General features: G+C 36.0%; 1 protein-coding gene across 6 annotated transcripts in view; it reads right to left on the bottom strand.

Annotated features, from left to right (window-relative positions):
* LOC127882401 (serine-aspartate repeat-containing protein F-like) overlaps positions 1–6,724 on the bottom strand; it is a 50,827-nt gene extending 44,103 nt beyond the window's left edge. For 2 of the 6 annotated variants that reach the window (XM_052431047.1, XM_052431039.1), the window contains exons 1-3: positions 5,940–6,724; positions 5,098–5,178; positions 1,413–1,556 (exon numbers count right to left, since the gene is read on the bottom strand). In XM_052431047.1, the coding sequence (XP_052287007.1) occupies positions 1,413–1,556; positions 5,098–5,178; positions 5,940–6,618 (904 nt within the window). In that variant the 5' untranslated portion in view covers positions 6,619–6,724. The remainder of the gene's footprint in view (positions 1–1,412; positions 1,557–5,097; positions 5,179–5,939) is intronic. The other 4 variants (XM_052431059.1, XM_052431023.1, XM_052431028.1 and 1 more) reach the window with 3 other exon arrangements.
* Positions 6,725–22,073: the final 15,349 nt, after the last annotated feature.

The raw sequence follows: 22,073 nt of genomic DNA on the forward strand, positions 1-22,073 counted from the left end.
TTAAAAATGAAGAAAACTTATTGAATACATTACAAATAATTTTAAACAGAAATATAAAACACTAGTATTCTCATTGTGACTATCAAGATGGCGAAGCCGCTCCGAAACAGGTACTATTCGCTGTTGCATTCTCTTTGTTACCTTTGTTTATTTTTTTGAATGCTGTTCACTTTCCAGCCATATCAGAAAGAAACTGATTAGCGTTTATTTCGTATTAATATTCGTGTTATATATTACTTTACTTGCTATAATTTTAAGAATGGCGCTTGGGGTTTGTTAAGTCACCAGCAAAGATAGCTATTTGAATTCATTTTCATTTTGGGTTAAAAACTCTATCGAAGTGAAATGCCAGGGCTCGAACTTAACACTCGCACACTCGCAAAATGCCAGTGAAAAATACTGATTGCGAGTTAAGTTTTAAGCCACTAGTATTTTTTTGCGAGTACATAAATAGTGGGAAAAAAACTAGTAATATAAATGCACTCGACGTCATGAACGCTAAACCGTAGGTCAATTTATAGAACGTCTGAATACCTGTATGCGGAAGCGCACACCTTGTATGTAGACTGGTATACTTATAGTACAGATACGAGGATAGTATTGGAACAAAGAACGTGAAACAGTTGACTATTCACATTTGTTCATTGAACTTGAACAGACATGGCGTCGAAGCCAAACATAATTAGTTTCTTTTTGCCTACAGACGGAAAAAAATACGAAAGATGAAGTAAAGTTAACCGTTGATTTGTATTTTGGTGACGTCGCACTCAACACACGATATCATAGCTGATTTTTTTCAATATTTGAAAAGTTTTAAACCCATTAAAAATATCCCAAACTGACACTTAAACTTTGTTTTCTGAGTGAACACGACACACTTATATTCGAAAACAATGCCCTTATGGTCCAAGGAACTGATATCTTTGTATGATTGCAGAAATAAAATGTGTTTGTTAAGAACTTTTTATTTTGTTTTAATAGTACTAAATTAATGTCCGAACTTTTTTATGTTTCCTGCAAAATTTGCGAGACTGTTTTTGATTTTGCGAGTTGGTATTAAAGCAGCTCGCAATGTTTTGCAAGTAGAAAAAAAAGTTAATTTCGCGCCCTGAATGCACGTAAAACAGTCCGTTTTTTTTTATACATATTCCTAGTGTCATGTTCATTTTGAACCAAAGTTTTATATATTGTTTTTTATTGTTGGACACAAGGTCTTACAATTTCGGAAATATAATTGGACTTCAGCAAATTTTATCGGATATGTCTGAGGTCCGACGTCTTTCGCATGGTTTGCTGGTTAACAGTGACAGTAAAGAGAGTAAAATTACCCTCAAACAGATTTGAAATACATGAACATTTCAACAGTAAATTGTTCAATCAAATTCATGCATCAACTGTATAACTTAGCCTACCAGGCACACTGCGGCGTTTGCGAGACTCATTGTCAGCATCAACCTCAGTTGCATCATCAGCAGCATCAGCATCCTCCTCATCCAAACCAAGAGCTCTTCTGTAGAATGACATGTTGTCTTCAGCATCTGCAGCAGCATCATCACCTGAAGCACAATTTATTTTCATTATTTGTGCAAATAATACAAACAGGAAAATAAAATTTCATCAAATGCCTGTAACTGTCATAATCTCACTTGTTAAATCAGGTATTTAAGTATTTGTACTATAAAATAGAAATACAGTACTGGATTATATATTCAATATTTTGCAGAGTGAAATCGACATCTGTATTCTGTTTAACAGCTGGGAAAGCTTACTGTAATTAATCTCAGTTTTCAGTCATTTAAAAAAAATCCTGAAAATTTAGGAACAAAAAATATTTAAAAAATATGAGTGCCTGAACATTTTAAGACAGACATGTTATGTGTGTTTGCAAATTATTATAGTGAAATTAATCAATAGATTAATGGGCAATAATTGTATCATTTTGTACTCTTGTCTCCTCATTTAAAAAAAATACAACTTCACATTTTTGCAATATTTTACCGGGAAATGGTATGTACAATGTGATAACAAATACAACCCATAATGCTTCCAGTATACGATATCATTTTAAATGTTATTGGATGAAACCATTTTTTTATCAGTTTACATAGAGGATATTTGTTGGATCCGGTGGATTATCGATTTTAATTCACGAGTGATCATAGAAAATAATATTTTCACGAGTGGCGCAGCCACGAGTGAAAATATATGTTTTCTATGATCACGAGTGAATTAAAGTCGATAATCCACCGAATCCAACAAATTTTCTTTTTATTTAATGCATTTTTCACAGTTTATATACAATCTTCAAGAGTTTAACTAACGAATTTTGCTGGGATAATGACGTCATTTCGTCAAAAAAATGACGTCATTTCACAGTAAACAATGAAAATTATCGATAATTCTCACTGATAATTTTCACTGTTTGAAACAGTGAAATTATCAGTTTTAATTCACTGATATTTCTCTATAAACCACCGGAAAGCATTAAATAAATGGTAATCTAACCAATAATGCATAGTTATGGTTAATTGCCCTTTAAGGGCATTCCTCTGCCATGACATGTTTATATTACCTTGATACCTTAATGTAAGCCATATTTTCAGTGTTTTAAATGACAAATACAGTTTGGACATGAACATGAACCTTAAATAAGATGTTTTCTAATACAAGAGTAATCAAAAAAGGTTAAATTGCCAATAACTTTTGCCAATATGAATATTTAATCGCTTTTAAAAGTCTCATTTGTCTTCTTTTGCAATAGGCAGGGAGTCTCAGCCCTGTTAATTAAATTGATTTAAATTATTATCATTATTACAAAACATACAACAGTTTTTCGGCGTAGCTGTTTAACGTCACTCTTGACCTTACCTGACCTTTGTAAGTGTCCAATAAAATTTCCCGCAGCTAGACACGAATGAATACACTTCATTTATTCTATTGGCTGATTTGAGTATACCACCAGAACATTGGAAACATGTCTGCGTCTTTGTAACACTGTTTTACTGCATGAAACAATTTTATCTCTAATGAAAAGGCTTAATAGATAGAACAGTTTTACACTCATCTCGCGACATCAATACAGTTTGTGGGTGCACCTTTTATTTTCAGAGGATTGCCAGCGCAAGAGCGTTTGTACTTACAGGCTATGTTCTCATATTAAGTACTTACTTCCATATTCCTGTCAACATGTTATCATGTAAAAATATAAAAAGCAGTGGAAGCGTGGCCTCACTTTAATGCATTGCATTTCAACCCGAATTGTATCAGGGTCAGTTCGCGGCCAGTGTGTTTGAATGTCAGAGTTTAATTACAGGTCATCGCTGCGTCTTCACGACTACCTTATGTGCTGACCTGAGTTCACTGGCAGTAAAATAATCGTTATACATGTATAATATAAACGCTATTGCATGAACTAGGTGAACTAAAATTTTCTTAAGACCAGAAATATGTTAAATGAATATATTCCAGGTTTTTTTTTCCACTTTTTGGGAAGATAGCCCATGGCTTTGGAATTGGGAATTTTATCGGCATTTTCATGAAATTGGGAAAATTAATTCATTAGCCTCTTTTCCACACGAAAAGTCCACTAATTAGGGAAATACTAAATTTGATATAACACTTTATAATCATTAAAATTAAAAGAACAAAATCATAAAATACTTTGTTAGATGTAATTGAATTAAAATTGAGATAAAATAGGCATAAGACACTTCTTTCTAAAAAAAAAAAAATTAAATTTTTTTTTTTTTTGGAAATTGGGAATTTTTTGCCACATTTTGGGAAAAAAGTATACTTTTTGGGATTGGGAACATAGCCTAATTTCGGCTATATAATTATGGTATGTCATTAATAGATTCTTAATGTGTTTTCAACAATACCATGATAAATATTATTTTTGTTTAATTTAACAAGAATTATTCCACCATATTGACTAATGTATTAAGAATGAGCGTGATGATTCTCGATACTGTTAATAATCGAATCAAATAGAAATGCCCGACAAACCATTAAAACAGGTTTGTTCGAAGAACGCGCATATAAATATATCAAATATGTACGAATAATTCGCATGTGGCCGGTTGATTCATATGTTTTTATTTCACTTCCATTCTTGTTTTGGTTTTCTGTTTTGTATCTATAGGTTTATGACAAGCAATATTTAATAATGTAAAATAACTCCGCGTAACATCCTGTACTGTGTGTGATGCAGCTAAGAACTGCACAGAAAATGACATTCGCTATCTTTGATCTCATTCATTGAACTCTTTACCTTTCACCAACTTCAACCACAATCAACGCTGTATATCTTTTTAAAGATATTTCTTGTTTATTTTATTTTTAGGAACATAACTGACACTTCCCAATGAATTGGAATCATCCATGCACGTCTTTTCAAAACTGTGATTTGTCTTTTTTGTCTTTCCAAGAATACTTTGAATTTTCTTTAATGTGTGATTAGCTTGTGGAACACATCTTCACAGAGTGAATCAACTTGTTGAATACATATGAATGCCACAGTCATGTTACAGGTAGGAACTCAACTTACTTATGTGAGCACATTTATATATATATGTGTCAATGTCAGCATTGACATTTCCCCACTTATGTTTTATAAAGATAGAATCACCTGTGCTTAAAACCCCTAATTGCATGCATTTGATTAATGGATATCCTGGTCTGGATTGTAAAATTTTAAAAAAATGCTATTTTTTAGTCCAAATTTTCAAGCTGCATCTAGCCATACCATATAACATTTGGGATCCTTGATCTATCTTTTCCTTAGTTGTTGAATGTGTAAGGGATGAAGTAATAATTCTTTAATACAATGATGATTTTAATTAGATAATAAGCAAGCAACATATAGATAAATTAAAGCATAACAATAAAACATCTAAAAGGTACTCTAGTCTCCTTTGTTCTGTTCCCTGTTATAGTTTAATCGGACTCACAGAAACTGATTCAGTCTCTGACTGGAAAATATTTCAAGTGAGTCAGTCCGAATGACTGGCAGATTTTCCAAGATTCCACAAACACTGAGATTACACGTTTGTACACAAACAATTGAAGTTTATTATAAAAACATGTTACAGATCCTACCATCTCCGGTATCACGTTTCTCTTTTTCATCAGCATCATCTTCATCCTCTGCATCATTGTCAAGATTGAAGTCATTCAAATCTGCAAAAGTCAATGTAAAGAGATTTTGTTCAACTTGATGACAAATTTAATCATATGGTAAACATATTAAGTGGTCAATATGACTCAACTTTGATATTTTTCCAATATTTTGAGATTTGTTTGTCAATCATGATTCTCAATGTGGTGTTCACAAAATTATTTTTTAGTTTTGAGACTGACTGACCCCCTAGTTTAAAGAGGAATGTGTACAGCATCTTCTGAATCTCATAGATGAAATTTGTGACTGTGAGTACATTTTTAATACTCAGATGAGAGGAAACTAATCTTATCTTCTGAGTTCTCAGATGAGCTTCAAAATTGAAAATATTAATGATACTGATTCACTACATCATAAACGAATTAAATTGTGTATCGATAATTTATGCATACATGCCACATGGGTAATTAGTTATTTTCTGTGCCTATTTTACGCATATGCACATCTCATCTGAACCTATTGTTATTGAACATTTGTGTAAGTGGTTTTTTGCCCAGCTAGGTGAAAACCTGTCTTTATTGTACTTGAGCGTGCTTTTTTTTTTCGTTTAACATTTTTAATTTTAAAATACTCAGTAATTACTTTTAGTGTGTGCAGCGGCCTTCTAGAGGTAAATTCACAAAACAAAAGTCGGCTTGCACACACAGCTTTTCGTAACAATCGATTCATTCGGATTCCTTGATTATTTGTAAGAAAACACTTATAGTTTGACAAATTTTAACATAGTTAGGGTGATCAAACTATTAAAATTCAAATATATTACCATTTGGTGACCTTGGGCTCTTCTTGTCAGCTGAGGCTGGCTCTCCCTCGCGGCGTACTCGGTGCTCGGCGTTGGAGGCCTCAAAGTTAATTCCGTTAGCGTTTGAAATGTCGTCAACATCACGCTTTTCGATGGCCTCATCATCTGCAAGATCTAAGTCATCGTCACTAAATTCCGCGTCACGCCTTCCGAACTCACTGTCCACATCATCATCGTCTTCAGCGTCATCATCGGCGGCTAATATGTCACGTTTGCCCATTGTATCTGCAAAGTCATCTTCTTCAGCGTCTTCATCATCGACGTTTGGGGCTAAAGTGTCGCGTTTGGCCATTTTATCAGCATCTACATCACGTTCAACTAGCTCATCACCGCCAAGGGCTTTACCCTCATCGTCGCCAATGGTTTCAATAGGGTTAACTGATCTCTTTACTTCTTTGTCAGAAACGTCGCCATTATCGACAGATGATTGATCAGCTTCGCCGATCATCATGTTCTGCTCTTCATCGTCTGGAACGTCCCGTTTTGCGTTCAGCAATCCATTGACAGCATCCATCAACTTTTGTTCATTGAAGTCTGTGAACTGCTCATTTTCCTGCGAATTAAGCGGAACTGCATCGATGCTTAAGCATAAAAGCAGTACTGAAGCCCACAACACGCATATCCAATGTTTGTATACCATTTTCTCAGCTGCCTTAAGCACTTGTTTAGCAATATCAAAGATGTTTTGTTAAGAATATTATTTGCGTTCAAATATGACGTCACAACTGGTTAAATGATGACGTACTATGAAATAATGACGTAATTTAAAAACAGCATGTTTCCCGCAAAAATGCTTCCTTATTGATATTCATGGTAGAAATCAAAACGCGTTAACCATGTATTATAACAGCGCCATAGCCATGATGAGGCACAACGAGGCAAATCCCCGGGGGGGATAACTTCCTATATACGGGTATATAGGGGTGTGCCAATTTTATGGGGTGTGTTTTTCGACTAAAATTATAGATATGGGTGTGGTTTTGATCATCTAAGTATAGATATGGGTATTGAAATCAGACATTGCTCGTATATAACTGCATATAGATTTGAAAGTATCAGTATCAAAATGGGTATGATAAATGTCATTCTTGTAGATAAATGGGTATCAAAAAGTAAATTTCAGAAGTGGGAAAGATATAATAGCAAATTCAATAAGTATACTGTATTGATATGAATGAGATTAAAATTCTAGTATGAAATGTGTCCACTTTATCAAATTCTAGTATTTAAATGGGTCCAGTTTTTCAAAGTTCGTGTATTGAAATGGGTCCACTTTCTCAATGGTATCGTATACAAATGGCTATGCTTTTTCAGAAATAATGTATCAAAATGGGTCTACTTTATCAGAGTTCCGGTATAAAAATGGGTCACATTTCGGAAGTCTCAGCGGGACACCCCTTTCCTAAAAGGGGGCAAATCCCTAAATTGGCAGAATTATGCCATGTACGTGCTGCTTAATCCAAGAAATGACGTTTGATGCACAAATTTAAACACGTTTTTCTAAATGCACAACTGAAAACCACTGCAAATATTTGTCTGTGCACAACGTAGAACGAGTTAGAAAATATTGAAGAATCCGTCATAACTTGTTATATTGAGGTAGCGCTTAACCTTAAGACAAAGGACGAAAATCGTAGGTAGATTTGCAACCTGGCTATGTTTAACACGGTGACACGAACGACCTGCAACTGTATGGGTTTTCCCCGTCACACCGATGCCATTACATTGACTGGATCCACTGGGGGCTGACGAGGTCAAAGCGTAGTCCGTTTCGCTACGACGTCGGGTATATGTTTTACTACGAAAACATTGTGTAAATACACTACTTAATCAGGCGAGGTTCATATTTTCTGGTGTCTATTGATTAGAGAACGGAACATCCAGTAATGGTAGGTACTTATTTTCAATAACAAATGCGCGTAGTTGCAACCTTCAGGTTTATTTTGAGCTAAAATCGAAATATTTTTATTTGAAGCAATGCATAAGGTGGTTATTCTGTAAAAATAGCCAATTACGGTAACTTAAATCAAATAAAACTACATGTTACGTTTATACGTTTATTCGGTGTACATTACACATTTTAAAGTACAAAACAGGATACGAACATGTATTTTAATTATTCAAATGCTTTGTTTCGAAGGAAATTACAAGTAGCTTTATGTATAGGTTTCGCACAGAGTATGTATTGGTTGCGCAACGAAGTACAAATATAATGTATAGGTTGCTCAACGAAGTTTCTGTATCCATTTCAGGATATATAACATGCAGTTACTGCAGACTGCCATTTCCCAGTGCAAAAGATGCCTTGCTTCACTGTGCGCATGAACATCCAAACGAAAAGGTTGAACCCTGTGAAAGCCGGCAAAGCCCCGGTATACTGTCACTACGCCGGCACTCACCGGGGCTATACCGGCATCAGACCCCGGCAGAGCTGCGGCAACGCCCCGGTCTAACCGGGGACAACCGGGGCTCCACCGGGAAAGTATTCAAATGTATAATTCCTCCGGGATGAACCAGGAGTTACCGGGAAGGACGGACAATGACCAGCTTGGCACTGGAAACAACCGGGACTGCACCGGGAACAACCGGGACGGCACCTTCAGAGCACCGGTTTACTTATGTAACGTAGCTATAAAGGGACTCTGCCGGCATTCACCGGGGCTCCACTGGGGCGTTGCCGTAGGGATCGGATGTTGCCATTTAATTTGGAAGCATGTGCATGTATGTGTTACACACGGGTTTGTCTATTTATTCCAATATGCACAGCGTCTCCAACGCAACCTTTTCACGCCCTATGCGTTATCCGAAGCTCATCGCACGTGAGCACATATAAAGTACATATATATATATATAAACACAAAGAAACGTAGGGAATGTAGCAGAGATGCACCTGGTTACTTTCGCCCGGTCGACAACAAGATTTTCACGCGACGGCATTTTAGTTAGACCGGGGGGGGGGAGAAAGAAATCATATTAATGTTGATAAGTCACTGAACATGTTAAATGAAAGTAAAATTTCATATAAAAATGCTCTTTAAATTCAGTCTCTAAAGGCCCAGACCACTATGGTGCCTGCGGAGCCCCGGGGCGTGATCCGGCATCTACCGGTATGAACTGTGGCTCTACCGGGATGAGCCGGGGCTCCACCGGTATGAATTGGGGAAAACCGGGTTTCCACCGGGAAAGTATAAAAATGTTTAATGCCTCCGGGAGTCAACGGGAAGGACCGGCAACGACCGGCATGGCAACGGGAACAACCGGGACGGCATCGAGAACAACCGGGACGGCACTGTAGCTTCACCGGGGCCAATACAGACCCCGGAAGAGCTACGGCAACGCCCCGGTGAATGCCGGCAGAGTCTCGGTATAGCTACGGTGCATAAGTAAACCGGCGCTCTGCCAGGACGCCATCCGGCATTCACCGGGACTCCGCCGGGGCATTACCGGCGACGTCCGGGGTTAAACCGGGGCGATGCCGTAGCTCTGCCGGGGTCTGATGCCGGTATAGCCCCGGTGAGTGCCGGCGGAGTTACGGTATACCGAGGCTCTGTCGGGACGCTTCCGGGGCTCTGCCGGCTTTCACCGGGGCATTACCGGCGACAACCGGGGCACTGCCAGGGCTTCAACGGGATACTTCCTCCCCCCCCCCCCCGGGTTGACCGGGACTCTGCTGGGCTGTTGACCGGCTTAAACCGGGGCGGCGTCGGGAAATAGTGTGACCGCGTTAAAAAAAAATCTACGAATCATCCCGGTTCTCGCCGGTCGACCGGCGTTAGCAAGCCGGGATGGACCGGAAATAGTGAGACTTGGGCTTAAATACAGATAAAAAGTCACCAGCATGCAGGATTTAACTTTTTATTTAAAAATGCTCTATGGAGAGGACCTCCTAAACCACCGCCCCCCCCCCCCCGATTGCAGGATTGGGACATCCCCTTCCGCACCTACCCCTTCGCCACTTCGTCGCCCAATAACAACCGTTTATGGGAAAATTCGCACCCCCTGTTCGAAACCCTGTCTACGGGCCTGATGCATAATGGAATCTCAATTGGTCCATGAACAGTTTCACTGCAGTTGCACGGAACCTCTAGCGCGTCCGCATCTGTCTAGAATTTTCCTGTAACTTACCATCGTTTCTTCAATCATGATGGCAGTTTGCTTAATACTAAGCACACACCCAGGTACGGTGGCATAGAGGTGACATTCACTCCTATTTTTTGTTTAAATTGCACTCCTCTTTTTTTCTATCTCGTGGCCACGAGTTAGCTAAGTCGGGATCTCGAGATGCATAGAGGTGACATTCACTCCTCTTTTTTTAAATTGCACTCCTCTTTTTTCTATCTCGTGGCCACGAGTTAGCTAAGTCGGGATCTCGAGATTGCTATGTCGTGGCCACGAGATAGAAAAAAGAGGAGTGCAAAACTAAATAAAAGAGGAGTGCAATTAAAAAAGAGCGGTGCAGTAAATAAAGGAAGGGTGCATTCAACAAAAGAGGAGAGAATTTCGAGATCTCGAGATCCCGACTTAGCTAACTGCTGGCCACGAGTTAGTCAGCCAATCAAATACTATCTTGCTCCCTCAAATTAATCGGCCAATGAAAACGTCCCAAAAGCAAGGCTCTGATATTACATAACATACTACTATTGGTACTACTATTACTACTACTTCTACTGCTGCTATTGTTGTTGCTGCAGCTACTACTACTACTACTACTACTACTACTACTACTACTACTACTACTACTACTACTACTACTACTACTACTACTACTACTACTACTACTGCTACTACTACTACTATTACTACTACTACTTCTACTACTACTACTACTACTACTACTACTACTATTACTACTATCGCTACTGCTGTTACTGCTCCTCCTCCTCCTACTACTACTACTACTGCTACTGCTGCTTTTGCAGTTCTTAGTTCTTAGCTACATCATAAGCAAATCAATTACGGGGTGTTGCGCCAGATTTCGTGGCTTATTTTGCTTTATGTGATATTATTACTCAGATATCTATATTTACAGAATAGAAAAACACAAGAAACATGAAAATAAACGAGTGCATATAGGTCAGCCGGCAATACTCGAATCTTATTTAATTGCATAATTATAGTATAGCGAATTATTGTGGTCATGCTTAATAAACTGGTGCAAATGTTGAAACCATATTAAAAATCGATGATTGACATACCACAATAATATCGCCGAATATCTTTATTTAGTATCTTTCTGATCAAAACAGACTTCAAGTGCACAAAGTTTACGAGACGGCGTTTATATAAAGATTTCTGCAACTGACCGCAAACTGACCTTGATACCTTGCGGATTGGAATGCAATGCATTACAGTCACTACGTTATTGTCAGTAAGACACAATGATCGCAACCCCTTTTGCGAACTCCGGTGATGAACTGTATATAAACTCTGACTTTCACAAAATAGCCGCGTATTGACTCGAAACCTCGAGGGTTGTAATGCAAAGCAAGTAAGTACTAAATATGACAACATAGCCTTTAGTTAAACGCTTTTGCGCTGGTAATTCTCTGAAAATAAAAGGTGAACGCACAAACTGTATCTATGTCGAAAATTGATTGTAAAACTGTTCTATCTATTGGGCCTTTTCATTAGAGATAAAATTGTTTCATGCAGTAAAACAGTGTTACAAAGACGCGGACAAGTTTCCAATGTTCTGGTGTTATACTCAAATCAGCCAATGGAATAAATGAAGAGTATTCATTCGTACCTAGCCGCGGGAAATTTTATTTGAGTATTATTGGACACTTACAAAGGTCAAGTCAGGGTGAAAAGCTGGCTTAATACAGCTTACGCCGAAAAAAGAGAAGTGAATGTCACCTCATACCACCGTACCCAGGAAAATGAACCGCGAGTTTACTTAACACAGTGTGGCCATACCACGTGGTCCGTGACGTCATTTTTGCTGGCACGCGAAGCAGAAAATTGTAAACATTTGACTCCGCTAAGAAACTTCAAATCCAAAGGAGGGAAGCCCATAGTTAATGGGCCTCCTCTTTTCAAATCCACGTTACAAATATCTTATTTTTTACTCTATTTTGACGAAATATAGCGCTGGCTATGGGTAAAATTGAGCACTATTCCCGGTTATATAAATTTAGTTTTTACGTAACAATGCGCGCAAGCACGACAAGCACATTTTAAATCTTTCAAAATATCCGTTTTATATTCATTTTTGCAGTGTACTAATATATGTCGACGGGAATAATTCCATAAAAATGTGTTTTGTCCGAAAAAATATCTTAAAACACCATCTAATGACATTTCCAATGTACACCAACAATTTGGCTAACACGACAAGCAAATAGATTCAAGGCAAGCACGACAAGTCGATATTCGGTTGAACGACCAGTTGTTATAAACTATGTTTCTGAAGCGATGTTATTGTCGAGTTAATAAACAAAAATTTAATTAGAATTTCAAAACATTTTCTTGATCCGGCACATAAAACACAACAAATACAATTAAATAGCTTCGATGTTGTCTTACAAAAGTGCTATAAAAAGTGAAACTTTTACAAAATATCAATCCTCGGAATCTGATAGAGAGACTATTTGTCTGAAAAAAGTTCCAACTTAATCTGACGACTGTCTGACACACCCTTATTTAGTCTGGTTTCAATTTAATCTGTTGATTTCGACGAACAGTCAACAATAACTCCACTATCGTTAAAACGAACTGTTTGATATAAAATTGCACATTTGAAGCAACATATAAACACATGTTTCTTTGATCGTTGTATACTTTAGTGAAAGATGCTGACTTATATTTGCACTTGTTAGGATTATATTAGTAACATTTGGTTAGTAGCATATTTATATACGTTTTGATAAAACAATACTCAATGCACACATAGATTCATAACAAGTGATACAACGATCGGAGTTGCAGTTAAGTTGGCTTTCGAGTCATCCTACTGTTGGTTATGTACGTCCATGTTCTCTCAAACTGTTTAGGCCATTGCAAGGATTAAACTGTACTGTTGTGTTGTAAACGTTGATTTTAATTGCTTTAACATGTAGATTTAGTAATACCCGTTGTCTTGTAATTATGTATGTTTAAGAGGATGACATATTTGAAACGGTAACACACGTGACACATACATTACATGTATATGATTAAAATACTCTAATGGTGACAGGACGGTGAATACAGAATAAAGAATGCATATGTATTTGGTTTAACAGCATGACGGCAGAAGCGCGATATATATGTGCTATATGCGCCAGAGGATATAAGCACAGACGCAATTCGGTTTTTCATGAAAGATCACACGTTGGGATGTTACCCTTTAACTGTTGCGGGGCTGCATTTCCATCTGTACGACAATAACAGAGACCCGGGTCATAGTCATATAGCGCTTTCGAGAGATATCCAGAGTGTGAGATATGTGAGCACGTTACAAGTACTCGGGCGCATATGCGAGAACATCTGAAAACACATAGTGAAGACAAAACACGTGTCTGCAGAGTGTGCAAAGCCCCCTACACAAATATCAGCTCACTTTGTCACTACGGGCAAAAAAACGAAAGACGTGTATAACGTGGTATCACCTGTCTGTGATTTATTTGTGTTTTACCCGTGATTGAATAGTTGTGATAATAGCTTTATCATCAAATCTCATTCATAATTAACATTTGAATCTTATCTGTTTATACCACGATGTTTACTTGTTGCGTATTTTTATTGTATTTTATTTTTTGTTAGCGCTACACTTATATTATAGCAATAGTGATTTAGATTGTGATTTACGTGTGATTTAACGGTTTAATTTAAAGGGGCCTTTTCACAGATTTTGGCATGTTTTGAAGTTTGTTATTAAATGCTTTATATTGATAAATGTAAACGTTGGATCTAAAAAGCTACAGAAAAAATCAAAAATAAAATTAAAAAAGGAAAAAAATAGCCCACAGCAGAACTCGAACCAGTGAACCCCGGAGTCCTGGAGTAAAAACCAAATAGACCGCTCGACCATCCTGCCAAGTATACAAACGGTACGTATTTTATTCTTTATATAAGCAATCTTCGTAGTTTCAAAAAATTAAACGACAACATTAGAACTCTCTAAATTATTCAATCGTTTCGCGTCGCAATGCTTTATAATTTTCATGTTTTTAAATCGTCAAAAGATGCATATAATTGCTATATTAGACCATTGTAAATGTTCAGTATTACTGTTTCGGCACAAATATCATAACTAAAACGAAAATTTGCGAATCTGAAACAACTTTTTTCAATTTTGTCTATTTACCAAAACGTGAAAAGATCCCTTTAATATTGTTTCATTAATAACAAAATAATACAGCATACACTGCGTTGTGTTCATTTCTGAAAGAAAATGAATGAAAACAAAACAAATCGGTTCAAAATGTATGTAAATCCGTGTAATTGGTTCTCACCAAGAGGGAGCAAATCTTCGTTTTTCGTTTTACTTCATGGAGCAAATCACACGAAAAAAACAACAAAGTCAAATGAGCATTTGTGTCATATTTAACATAACTTTCATCCCAAATTTCTCAATTATCTCTGTCACACGATATATGAAATGAAGTATTATCTTTTGTCATTGGCAGTTGGAATATTTTATAGTTTAGGAACATTTTAAGAGTTATACAAACAACGTTTGACTCAATGATGGTCAAAACTTTAATTAATTATTTGCAAGCAATTTTGATCGGATTTACAAAAGCGACAAGAAGCACATTACATTAACATTTATTGGACTGAAGTAAATATTCAGCACTTCTATTACATTAAATACTGGACAAATTAAAACACACGTTATGCACATGAATAAATATATATTTAAATGTCTGTTTTATTTCAAGTTAAGCTACTTGTTTGCAATCCCTCTAAAACAAGGAATTCTACAGAAAGGGGTATCTGATTAAATGTGTCTTATTCTGAGAAAATTGGGCTTAATGCATGTGCGAAAAGTGTCGTCCCAGATTAGCCTGTGCAGTCCGCACAGGCTAAGCAGGGACGACACTTTCCGCTTTTATGACATTTTTCGTTTAAATGAAGTCTCTTTTTAGCAAAAAATCTAGATTAGGCGGAAAGTGTCGTCCCTGATTAGCCTGTGCGGACTGCACAGGCTAATCAGGGACGACACTTTACGCACATGCATTAAGCCCAGATTTCACAGAACAAGACACAAATTTCTTTCATGTCGAACCCAAGTCTATAAGTAGGTACAACTTGCTCTCGCTTCTTCTCGAACTATCTCACCGTACTCCAAATGTTCACCTAGCAACAGCATTTCCACTGGGACTGTGTGATAAGTTAACATTATGTGTGTTTTTGCACTCATATTTTACTTTATTGAATATTTCATTTTTGGTTTTGATTCAAGATTACATCCACGTTGGGCATTCGTGTTGCTGACGTCTCGTCTGGGTACGCTTGCTTTGCTTTCCGAGTTTGAGTGTTGGTTTTTGGTCTCATTATTCCTACAAAGGAAAAATAAATATTGTTAGAAAACGAAACAATCAAGTTCTTATTATACATGTAGTTCAAATATGAATGTGTTAACAATATTCTTGTTTTTGTTCATTTAATGTTTTAACTTTTTTATTTACATTACACAAAATAATAGGTTGGTCGGCATATTTTAATTTGACACTTTTGCGATTGTTCCAAATATATAGTCAACATGTTTTCTGTATATGAAAACAACTTGTTTTGAAATCTTAAAAACGTTCCTTTATATACATTATACATGGCTGAACGCACACAGGACAGGGCACAGACTCTCATAAGACAGTAAATAGACACGAAATATTCAAGGGAAAAACACAGATTTAAATTAATTGAGATATATTATTTAACAAAATAGAAGTTACCAATTCTACACTTATAAATACTAGTCGTTCTAGCTGAATATCGACTTGTCGTTCTTGCCTTTAATTTCGTTGCTTGTCGTGTAAGCCAAATTGTTGGTGTTCATTAGAAATGTCATTAGATGGTGTTTTAAGATATTTTTTCGGACATAACACATTTTTATGGAATTATTCACGTCCGCATATATTATTGCACAAAAAGGAATATAAAATAGATATTTTGGAAGATTTAAAATGTGATTGTCGTGCTTGCGTGCATTGTAACGTAAACACTAGGAATTTGCCTCGAATGATAGACTAAACTACGCATCTGGTATTAAATATTTATATAACCGGGAATAGTGCTCAACTTTACCTATTGCCTGCGCTTCATTTCGTCAAAATAGAGTAAAAAATGAGATACTTGTAACGTGGATTTGAAGTTTCTTAGCGGAGGCAATCTTTACAATTTTCTACTTGGCGTTCTAGCCAAAATGACGTCACGGTCCACGTGGTATGGTCACACACACAGTTCTCGCCGCCAGAGAGCAAACTGAGGTGTTCTTTTGGTAATCGTGGTCTCTTTCTGCGATGCACCCGACAACATGTTTGTTATATTCGTTATTGCTACAGGCGCTCGATGGCAATGACTCAATGATCGACTATCCGTTGTGACGCAATTTTAGTTACCCGTTGTTTATTATAATGCATACACATACTAAATCAATAAAAATCTTAATATATTTACCCACATATATATTTGCTAATGAATTTTTTGCAGAGAAGTTGATTTTTTGCTATAATTTAATTATTTCTCATTCAAAATGATGTTTTTCTTATTAATATCATAGCCACGCGCTAATCACTTGTGGTTTCAAACGGTTTACTCAAGGGAGGCTGGCATAATTTCGGACAATGTTAAAGGGGCCGTCCAACAAATTTTGGCATGTATTGAAGCTTGTCATTAAATGCTTTATATTGATAAGTTTAAACATTTGAGATATAAATCTCCAGTAAAAAAACAAGAATACAATTTTTTTTAAAGGAAAAAAAGTAACCCTCAACAGGGCTCGAACCACTGACCCCTAGATTCCTGGAGTAAAAAGCCTCACGCCTAGACCACTCGACAATCCTCGCTCATATTTATTGCGGATGTATTGTTTAGCTATATAAGCAATCCTCGTAGTTTCCCAAAATATCGAATGGAATCGCGTCGAAACGACGCTTTATCTTTTGGACGGCCCCTTGAATCAGTTAGAGTAGCGATTTCAAAAGCTTTCCAAACTGTGCGCTTTTACTGATTTGTTATTATTTATCTCGTGACCGTCACTTACGTTTCTCTTGAGGAGTTTCATTATATTTTAAAAATTTCCAATATGTCATACTACGTATGCGCTTGTAAGTGACATGTGCTTTTGTATTAAGTCGTTCTCACGATTTATTAAATTGCATTGAAAGACTAACTATGTCGTCGAAACCACAAGTGGTTAGCGCGTGGCTATGATATTAATTATTGAACACATCATTTTGAATTATAATTTATCATATTACAACGAAAAAGCAACTTTTCTGAAAAAAAAATCACAATGAAATATATATATATATATATATATATATATATATATATATATATATATATATATATATATATATATATATAACATATATATTTGATAGTTATTTTTTCTTCAGAAAAGTTGATTTTTCGTTATAATATGATAAATTATCATTCAAAATGATGTTTTCACTAATTGATATCATAGCCACACGCTAACCACCTTTGGTCGAAACGAGTTACCTAGTCGTTGGAATGACGTTAATGAAAACGAGCTCATGCTAATCTGTGCAAACCGTGTGAGTTTTGCTCTTCTATGGTTGCTTCCCTTTGATTGTGATTTTTAAGCATGCAGTATTAAGACAGAAGGCAAAAACGTTTATGATTTAAGAAATAAAAAGTTTACAACCAAAGAGCCAAGAGCTATACATGCAGCTATCATGCACGTACGTTCTCATGCTCGAGTTAAGAACAGCCAACCCCCCATCTTTAATCGTCAACCATTCGACATTCTATTGCGTAACCTGTGTTCTTTTACATTTGAATGTTTAAAAAATAACACGCTCGTTTCAATACATTTATCACCAGACACTTTTTTATAATTGTATAAGGGAAATGAAATGTTCTGGATCATATATATCAACGAATAAATGCTTTTATAACGTTTAAAAAACGCCTCAAAATGAATAGTTATAATATACATATTAACGGGTTCTTATGATATAATGCAAATCATATTTGCAGACCATTCGGAAAATCATTCCGATACGATACTGAATATGGTATTTTGCCTTATATCTGTTACACATTTATGGCGATATCTTGTTTAACATCTACGTATTTGATTATGCTGTCTAAATATCGATATACAATTGCATTCTATGTAAACATCGTGGTTAGATACTTAAAACCTCACGTCGACCAGTTTCTTTGGATTTATTTATTTATTTCATCGAAATGGGACGACAACAAAGCGTGTCTTTTCATTTTTGAAACAACAAACGTCCAAGATAGATTGAAAAATTACCGGTTAACGTTTATTGGACTGCACTTCAACATTTTCAAAAAAGATACATGCGGGATTTTTTAAACGATGATGTGAAAATCAATTCCGCAAACGCCGTTTATTGTTTTCACGTTTTAGTATAAAATTCGGTATACTATGCGTTTTGGGGCATGTCACGTTCATGTTGTTTTTTTGTTTTTTTTAAATATTTCTCCAGCGTAAGGCGGCAATTGAGTGCGTCTTTTTATCTATATAGAGAATTCTAGGTCGGTGCCGAATAAAGCAAAGTTTATTTTGCGAGGCTTAGAAAATCTGAACCACGAGCCTTGGCTTTATTCGGCACCGACCTAGTATTCGATTTATCCCATCAATTTTCTTAGTCGTAAATTTTTTCTTTAAAAATAGAATAGGAAAATCGAACTACATGGAAAATCCCAAAGTTATTTTAAGCAAACATTGTTTCATTATTTTAATCGTGCCGAGCCTAATACATTACAAAACGATCAGTAACTAACCTGTTTTTCTGTGTATCATACCTCTACGTCCCCGATTTTTAAGAAATAATGAAAAAAACACACTAAACAACTGCAGCTTTAGCGTGAAAGAACATGCATTGTGTCGTATGACGTGTTAATAATGACGTCACGAGTACGCGCACTTAATATTTGTAAATAATGTTTTTTTGCTTTTTGAGTTGCATTATGTGTTAAAAATATATTACATCTTGGTATAAAATTGTTTGTTTTGTTGAATCTGATTCGATTTTACTAAAAATGATTACTTTATAGTTGATTCCGAGTAATATGACCATTCTCAGCCACGCGTGACAGCTATATTTCAGCACTGCCGAAATAGTCTAGAGGAAAATTTATTCCACAGTGGTTTATTTCGACAATGCACGTCTGATAAAAGGATAAAAAACAACAAACGTCGAAGCTAGGCTGAATACATAAAGCGTTAGCTAAGATTCCACTTTCGGATAAGATTATTTTCATTACACAACAATAAATTTATTAAATATTGAACACATAATTAAGTTTATGTTGTTTTGAAACAGAATCTCTTTGACCTTTTCCTGCATGACCTTAAATGGCAATAATTCAACCAATGTCATAAATATCAATAAGCAAGTACAGTATTCGTTTTATGATATCACGTGAATGTAATGTTATCGTCGTGCAAGGTGTTGCAATAATTACCCCGTAATGTGTCTCTTTAATTTAAAGAAATTCACGGAACATCTGTAACAAGAATCTCACATAATCTTATTAGTCAAGTTGTTTTGAAACTTTTGGTGCAAGTGATCTTAAAGAAATCGATACTGTTCATCCAGATCAGTCAATTACTTCTTTAAATTACAAATTACCCACTCTAAAGGGTCAACTGTCTTGGACTTATTGAAAATCCCGTATGTTGTAAGTTTCGAGTTACTTTGCGACTTTCATGATTGGAAAATCAAAGGTGACCACAGACACTTTCAATTAATTAAACTTAATTAAGACAATTTTCATTTCTAAACATTTCCGAAAGTTCATTTAATTTTTGTCAAGTCATCAAATGACTTCCATTTTATGTGATGTCCAGTCTTTTCAGAAAAATAGCCAGTACGAAATTCTCCAAATTCCGTTCTTTTGTTACTCGGGTCGTAATTTTAAACCAGTGGATATTTGAATTATATGTTCAACAAACCATTTACGAGCTCGGGCATGACGCTATTCCCGGGCGGTCCAGTGACACGAAGAGTTTAAAAGTTCAAACGCCATCTTCAGTTTCATCCACAATAAAACATATCGAATTTGGGTACTAGCTGGTATATTTCTTTCACCACCACTGCTTATTAATTCGATCTCTTTCTGTGTGATGATTGTATCGCCTCTGCTGATTTGACCGACTGTCCTAATACACTACCGCTTAATGTGATTTATTATTTTAATCTATCCTTTCATGGCAAGTGTCTAGTTATTAGTTAATGACAGACCAAATAGGGCCAGTGAGACGTGATATAGCGCATGCGCGTAGCAGTTCACGTCCAGATTGGTAGCTCATGATGACCTGAAAATTTAAAAAAGAAAGCAAAACAACTACTCAGATCAAAACCACTGTGTCCCTTGGAATTAATTCGCATATCAATAAAGACACTAATATGTTTTGTGATTTACGCTAAGGTTTGTATGCGTGTAATAACAACGGTCATAATTACCGTATAATTCGTATAATCCTTTTGACAATAATTATCTTCGAAGAAAGCGTCGATTCCCATTTAATTGAATCATTTTAAAGCATTGTAGCTTTTTATATATATAAACCATTGACATAATAGTTTAAGGTACGACTAGTTTAGGGCCCGTATACGCACATCGAGGGGAAAAACAATTGACATGTCTTAAAGGGACCTTTTCACAGATTTTGTCATGTATTGACGTTTGCCCTTAAATGCTTTACATTAATGAATGTAAACGTTACATTTAAAAAGCTTCATTTAAAAAAAGCAATAATAAAATTAAAGAAAGAAAAAAAGTAACCCTCAACTGGGCTCGAACCACTGACCCCTGGAGTAAAGTATCGCTTAGACCACTCGGCCATCCTTGCCCATACAATTAGTGATGTATTTTATACTTTTTATAGACAATCCTCGTACTGTCACAAAATATAAAGATAACAACAGAACTCTCCAAATTATTCAATCGTTTCGCATTGCAAGGCTTTATAATTTTCACGTCTTTTAATCGTCAAAAGATGCACATAATGGATATTTTAGAGCATAGTACATGTTTAGTGTTACTGTTTCCTCACAAATATCATAACTATGACCAAAATTTACGAATCAGAAACAATTTTCTTTAATTTTGTCAATTTGAATGTTTATAATTTGATATTTCGCGAAAATACAGTTTAAATTATGATTAACCGTAGGTCTTTGCACTATTCAGTGTTGGAACAGTAGTTAAACTCATTTTTAGGCAAAAAGATGAATGCCTCAATACGTGTTGGTGCAAAAACCTTCACACAACGCGTAAACATATATTCTATTAGCTCTTGTCTGTAAATGCATTTATCTTCATTGAAGAAACACCATTTTCCGGGTTCCTTGGCGGAATTTATTGTTAACACATTAGCCTTTGAAATCACCCGAATCGCCAATCGTTGCCTTGCGAATCACTTCTGTGAATAAAAAATATATTTTCTTTACGGCTAGTTAAACACTGGATTTTGCATATTTCTGGTTATTTTGAGAAACTCATTTTTGTGTGATGTTTTATCTTAGACGCTCAAACCTCAAATACCACGTGTATTGAGCAGAATGTTGTACCCATTCACATAATGCAACTATGCATTATTTCAACGCAGTTTTACGAAACATGTTTGGTAATACGTCATTTGAACCAAAATAAATAGATGAGATACAACTGGTTTTGATAGATTGCAATTGTTAAAACCATTTCCATAATGATGATTGTGGTTGTATCCGTGTAGTGTAGTATCAAATAACCGGTTATTTGAAGGTTGTGGCATTATCATTTTTGCATAAATACTTAGTCCACTATCATTGCGTTATTTGAAATATTAAACGTCGTCGAAACAACTTTGGCGAAACCTAATAGTCGGGTGGAGTGAGCAAATGTAAGAAATAATTAATGTTCACTCGATATGTGATTCGCTGTAGATGTAGAAAGGTTTTA

This window comes from Dreissena polymorpha, chromosome 1, assembly GCF_020536995.1.
Source record: "Dreissena polymorpha isolate Duluth1 chromosome 1, UMN_Dpol_1.0, whole genome shotgun sequence".
In the NCBI taxonomy this organism is placed as follows: Eukaryota; Metazoa; Mollusca; class Bivalvia; order Myida; family Dreissenidae; genus Dreissena; species Dreissena polymorpha.